This window comes from Nematolebias whitei, chromosome 2 (genome assembly GCF_014905685.2).
Source record: "Nematolebias whitei isolate Nwh7 chromosome 2, NemWhi1, whole genome shotgun sequence".
Taxonomy (NCBI): domain Eukaryota; kingdom Metazoa; phylum Chordata; class Actinopteri; order Cyprinodontiformes; family Rivulidae; genus Nematolebias; species Nematolebias whitei.
Genome location: NC_056499.1, coordinates 49038746 through 49044501, shown reverse-complemented (window position 1 = coordinate 49044501; position 5756 = coordinate 49038746). Strand labels below are relative to the sequence as shown.

The window sequence follows — 5756 nt, the reverse complement described above, 5'->3', positions numbered from 1 at the left end:
GATGGATAGATATATAGATAGATAGATAGATAGATAGATAGATAGATAGATAGATAGATAGATAGATAGATAGATAGATAGATAGATAGATAGATAGATAGATAGATAGATAGATAGATAGATAGATAGATAGATAGATAGATAGATAGATAGATAGATAGATAGATAGATAGATAGATAGATAGATAGATACATAGATAGATAGATAGATAGATAGATACATACATACATACATACATACATACATGCATACATATATACATACATACATACATACATACATAGTTTTTTTAACTTTTCTGCATGAGTTTGAGCTCATCATACTGACCAGGTCTCTGTCTGCAGCTGGTTCTGGTTTCCCCGTGTCAAAGTTCTCCTCAGAGACTTCTTGGGCGGCCTCGCTGCTGCTCACGATGGTCAGCAGGCCCAGGAGCAGCAGCCCCCGCATCATTCCGCATCTCTCCATAGTGCTGGTCCTGGAAGAGGAGGACGTGTGAGCAGGAGGAGAAGGCAACAAATTAAAAGCAGGAGGAGCTGAAGCTTGCTGCAGGATGTTCAAAACTTTTCCTCTTTTATAAGCTTTTAAAGCCCCTCCCAACAGAGCAGAGGCTGGAGTTAAAAGATACAAGGAGGTTCTTCACGTTCCAGTCGATCCACAGTTGATTACCTGCTGATCTGATACCTTCTCAAATTAAACTAATAGACAAATTTTCAAGAGCTTTAGTCCTTTCTACAAGGCTTTAGCTTCTAATACTAATTATGTTTGTCAAGAAATCAAAGCTTGACAGCTTTTTACTGAACTGACTGAAGAATTTCAGAAAAAACTGATCAAAAAACAAAAACATGCACATTTGTGCTATGAGAGAGAACTTGATGTAATCCCTCTATCAGCACAGGAACACACACACACACACACACACACACACACACACACACATACCCCCCCCCCCACACACACACACACACATACACACATACACCCTCGACACACACAGAAACACAACAGCAAAAGTAACCACAAATGTCATAAAACACAAACAACATATTCATGTAGATGTTGATAGTGATAGCGTAAGCATAGCCTTCAAAAACTTAATGGAATCAATTGGTTTTACCCAAAACCTCCGCACATCTACTCACTCTCATCATCACACTCTTGATTTAGTTCTGACTTATGGCATTGAGATTAATGACAGTAATACTTCCTCAAAATCCTGGTGTGTCTGAACATTTTTAATTACCTTTGAGTTTACATTAAATGATTACACAGTCACTGAGAGTAACTTTCATCTCAGCAGGTGCTTATCAGAAAATGCTGTAACCAAATTTAAATAATCTCTTCCATCAATGTTTTTCTTTGTATTGCAGAGTAATACATCAGAAAACAATGACTTAGATCATCTAGTTGATAATTTTACAACTTTTTTGCAAACTTCACTTGATAAAGCCACTCCGCTGAAAAATAAAGTAATTAATCAGAGGAGATTAGCTCCTTGATTCATTTCTGAGTTTCGTACTTTAAAGCAGGCATCTAGAAAGCTGGAATGAATATGGTGCTCCACTAACATTGAAAATTTTTACTTATCTTGGAGAAATAGCCTGCTAACGTATAAAAAAGCGCTCCGTAAAGCCAGAACTTTATATTACTCATCTTTAATTGATGAAAATGAAAATAACCCCAGGTTCCTTTTCAGTACCACAACTAGTCTAATGAAAAATCTTATCTCTATTGAACCATGTACCCCTACAACTATAAGCAGTGATGAGTTTTTGAGATTCTTTAAAAATAAAATTATTTCAATTAGGGAAAAAAAATCTAACCAACCTTCCTACTATCGCCTCTGGTTCTGTGTCAGATGAGACAATTTGGAAAACTTTCACTAGAGCCTGATTTGTGTTTGGACAGTTTTTGTCCTGTTGAGCGCTCTGAATTGTCAAACATAATAGCTTCATCCAAACCATCCACATGTCTGCTAGATCCCATCCCAACCAGACTGTTTAAAGAGGTGTTTCCCTTGATTAATAACCACATCTTGGATCTGCTTAATTTGGTTTTAATGAATGGTTACATATCACAGAGCTTTAAGATGGGTGTGATTAAACCTTTACTTGAAAAACATAACATTGAAACAGGAATTCTAGCCAATTACTGACCTATATCTAACCTAACTTTCATCTCAAAAATTTTAGAGAAAATAGTTGCAGGTCAGTTGCGTGAAGATCTACAAAGAAATAATATGTTTGAAGAGTTGAAGTCAGGGTTTAGAGCTCATCATAGTACAGAAACAGCATTAGTCCATCCATCCATCCATCCATCCATTTTCTTTACCCGCTTATTCCATTTTGGGTCATGGGGGTTGCTGGTGCCCATGTCCAGCAATCACTGTGTGAGGGGCGGGGTACACCCTGGACAGGTCACAAGTCCATCACAGGGCCACATAGAGACAAACAAGACAAACAAACATTCACTCTCTCACTCACACCTAGGGACAATTTAGAGTTACCAATCAGCCTAACATGCATGTTTTTGGACTGTGGGAGGAAACCGGAGTACCCGGAGAAAACCCATGCATGCACGGAGAGAACATGCAAACTCCACCCAGAAAGGCCCCTGGACCGGGATTTGAGAAACAGCATTAGTAAAAATCACTAATGACGTTCTCATGGCCTCAGACAATGGACTTGTGTCTATACTGGTTCTGTTAGACCCCAGTGCTGCATTTGATGCAGTTGATCATAATATTTTACTACAGAGGCTTGAATATGATATTGGGATTACGGGAACAGCTCTAAAATGGTTTAAATCATATTTATCTGATAGATTCCCGTTTGTAAATGTAAATAATGAATCTTCTTCATACACCAAAGTTAGTCATGGAGTTCCTCAGGGTTCAGTGCTTGGAGCAATGCTCTTTACCTTGTACATGCTTCCATTAGGTAAAGTTATTAAACAGCATGGGATAAATTTTCATTGTTATGCTGATGATTCACACTTATATTTGTCCATTAAACCCAATGAATCCAATCAGCTACTTAGATTACAAGCATGTCTTAAAGACATAAAAACCTGGATGACCTTTAATTTTCTACTTTTGAACACAGACAAGACTGAGGTTTTGGTTTTAGGACCTGAGCAACTTAGGAATTAATTTTTCAGTCTTTTGCCCTCCTTAGATGGCATTAATCTGGCCACCAACTCTAATGTTAAAAATCTTGGTGTTATTTTTGATCAGGACATGTCTTTTATCCCCCACATTAAAAACGTTACTAGAACAGCCTTCTTCCACCTGCATAATATCACTAAAATTAGAAAGATCTTATCTAAAAATCCATCCATTCATCCATTATCTTCCGCTTATTCCGAAGTCGGGTCACGTGGGCAGCAGCTTGAGCAGGGAGGCCCAGACATCTCTTTCCACAGCCACCTCTTCAGCCTCTTCTGGGAGTATTCCAAGGCGTTTCCAGGCCAACCAAGAGATATAGTCTCTCCAGCGTGTCCTAGGTCTTCCCTGCGGTCTCCTCCCAGTTGGACATGCCCGAATCACCTCTCTAGGGAGGCGCCCAGGGGGCATCCTTACCAGATGCCCAAACCATCTCAACTGGCTCAACTGGTGGAGGAGTAGCGGTTCTATTCCGAGTCTCTCCCAAATAACTGAACTTCTCACCCTATCCTTAAGGGAGTGTCTAGTTACCCTGTGGAGAAAACTCATTTCAACCACCTGTATCCGTGATCTCATTCTTTCGGTCACTACCCAGAGCTCATGACCATAGGTGAGGGTAGGAACGTAGACCGACCAATAAACAGAGAACTTTGCCTTACAGCTCAGCTCTCTCTTCACCACAACGGACCAGTACAGAGTCTGCAATACTGCAGATGCTTCATCAATCTGTCTGTCAATCTCACGCTTCATTCTTCCCTCACTCGTGAACAAAACCCTGAGATACTTGAACTCCTCCACTTGAGGCAGAACCTCACCCTTGACCTGAAGAGAGCAATCCACCGTTTTCCGGTTGAGGACCATGGCCTCAGATTTGGAGGTGCTGATTCTCATCCCAGCCACTTCACACTCGGCTGTGAACCACTCCAATGAGAGCTGGAGATCATGGCACAATGACGCCAACATGACCATATCACCTGCAAAGAGCAGAGATGGAATCCTGAGGCCACCGAACCGGAAACCTTCCGCCAGCTGGCTGCACCAAGAAATTCTGGCCATAAAAGTTCTGAACAGAATCGGTGACAATGGGCAACACTGGCGGAGTCCAACTCCCACCCTGAAGGGGTCCGAATTACTGCCGGCAATGCGAACCAAACTCTCGCACTGCTTGTATAGGGACTGAACAGCATAACAATGGGCCTCCAATCCCATATTCATGGAGCACCCCCCACAGTGTACTCAGAGGAACACGGTCGAATGCCTACTTCAAGTCCACAAAACACATGTAGACTGGATGGGCAAACTCCCATGACCCCTCAAGGACCCTAGTGAGGGTAAAGAGCTGATCCATTGTTCCACGGCCAGGGCGGAACTCACATTGTTCCTCCTGGATCTGAGGTTCGACTAACGATCTGACTCATTTCTCCAGTACCCCTGAATTGACCTTACCAGGGAGGCTAAGGAGAGTGATGCCCCTACATTTGGAGCACACCCTCTGGTCCCCCTTTTTGAAGAGGGGAACCACCACCCCAGTCTGCCAGTCCAGTGGCACTGCCCCCAATGTCCACGCGACGTTGCAAAGGCATGTCAGCCGAGACAGCCCCACAACATCCAGAGTCTTAAGGAAATCAGGGTGAATCTCATCCGCTCCCAGAGCCCTGCCGCCTCAGAGCTTTTTAACTACCTCAACGACTTCAGCCACAGTTATGGGCGGATCAAACCCAAAGTCCCCCGACTCAGCTTCCTCCGTGTAAGATGTGCTGGTGGGATTGAGAAGGTCCGAGAAATATTCCTTCCACCTTCTGACAACATCACTGGTTGAGGTCAACAGCACCCCACCTTCACTGAACACAGTGTTAGTAAACTGCTGCTTTCCCCTCCTCAGCCGCCTGATGGTTTGCCAGAATCTCCTCGGAGCCGACCGAGAGTCTCTATGCAAGGTCTCACTGAACTCCTCCCACATCCGAGCTTTTGCCTTAGCAACAGCCAAAGCTGCACACCACTTGGCCCTCCAGTACAACTCAGCTGCCTCCAGAGTCCCACTGGCCAACAAGGCCCGATAGGACTTCTTCAGCTTGACAGCCTCCCTAACCCGGGGTGTCCACCACCGAGTTTGTGGATGATCACTGCGAGAAGCACCGACAACTTTGCGGCCACAGCTCAAGGCAGCTACCTCAACAAGAGAGGTGCGGAACATGGCCCACACAGACTCAATGTCCACCACCTCAGCTGGGATGCAGTTAAAGCTTTCCCAGAGGTGTGAGTTGAAGATCTGTCTGATGGGTTCTTCTGCCAGGTGTTCCCAGCAAACCCTCATTACATGTTTGGGTCTACCGGGCCTGTCCGGCATCTCCTCCCACCATCTGATCCAACTCACTACCAGGTGGTTATCAGTTGACAGCTCAGCTCCTCTCTTTACCCGAGTGTCCAAAATAAATGGCCGCAAATCAGATGACACAACTATGAAGTTAATCATCGATCTACGACCTAGGGCATCCTGGTGCCAAGTGCATTTATGGACACCCTTATGTTCGAACATGGTGTTCGTGATGGACAAACTATGACTAGCACAGAAGTCCAACAACAAAACACAGCTCG

At 43.8% G+C, this 5756-nt stretch overlaps 1 protein-coding gene across 1 annotated transcript in view; it reads right to left on the bottom strand.

Moving 5' to 3' along the window:
* The window catches only part of cartl (cocaine- and amphetamine-regulated transcript-like), a 5055-nt gene extending 4589 nt beyond the window's left edge, over positions 1-466 (bottom strand). The window contains exon 1 of the mRNA XM_037697722.1: positions 329-466. Coding sequence (XP_037553650.1) covers positions 329-466 — 138 coding nt within the window. The remainder of the gene's footprint in view (positions 1-328) is intronic.
* Positions 467-5756: the final 5290 nt, after the last annotated feature.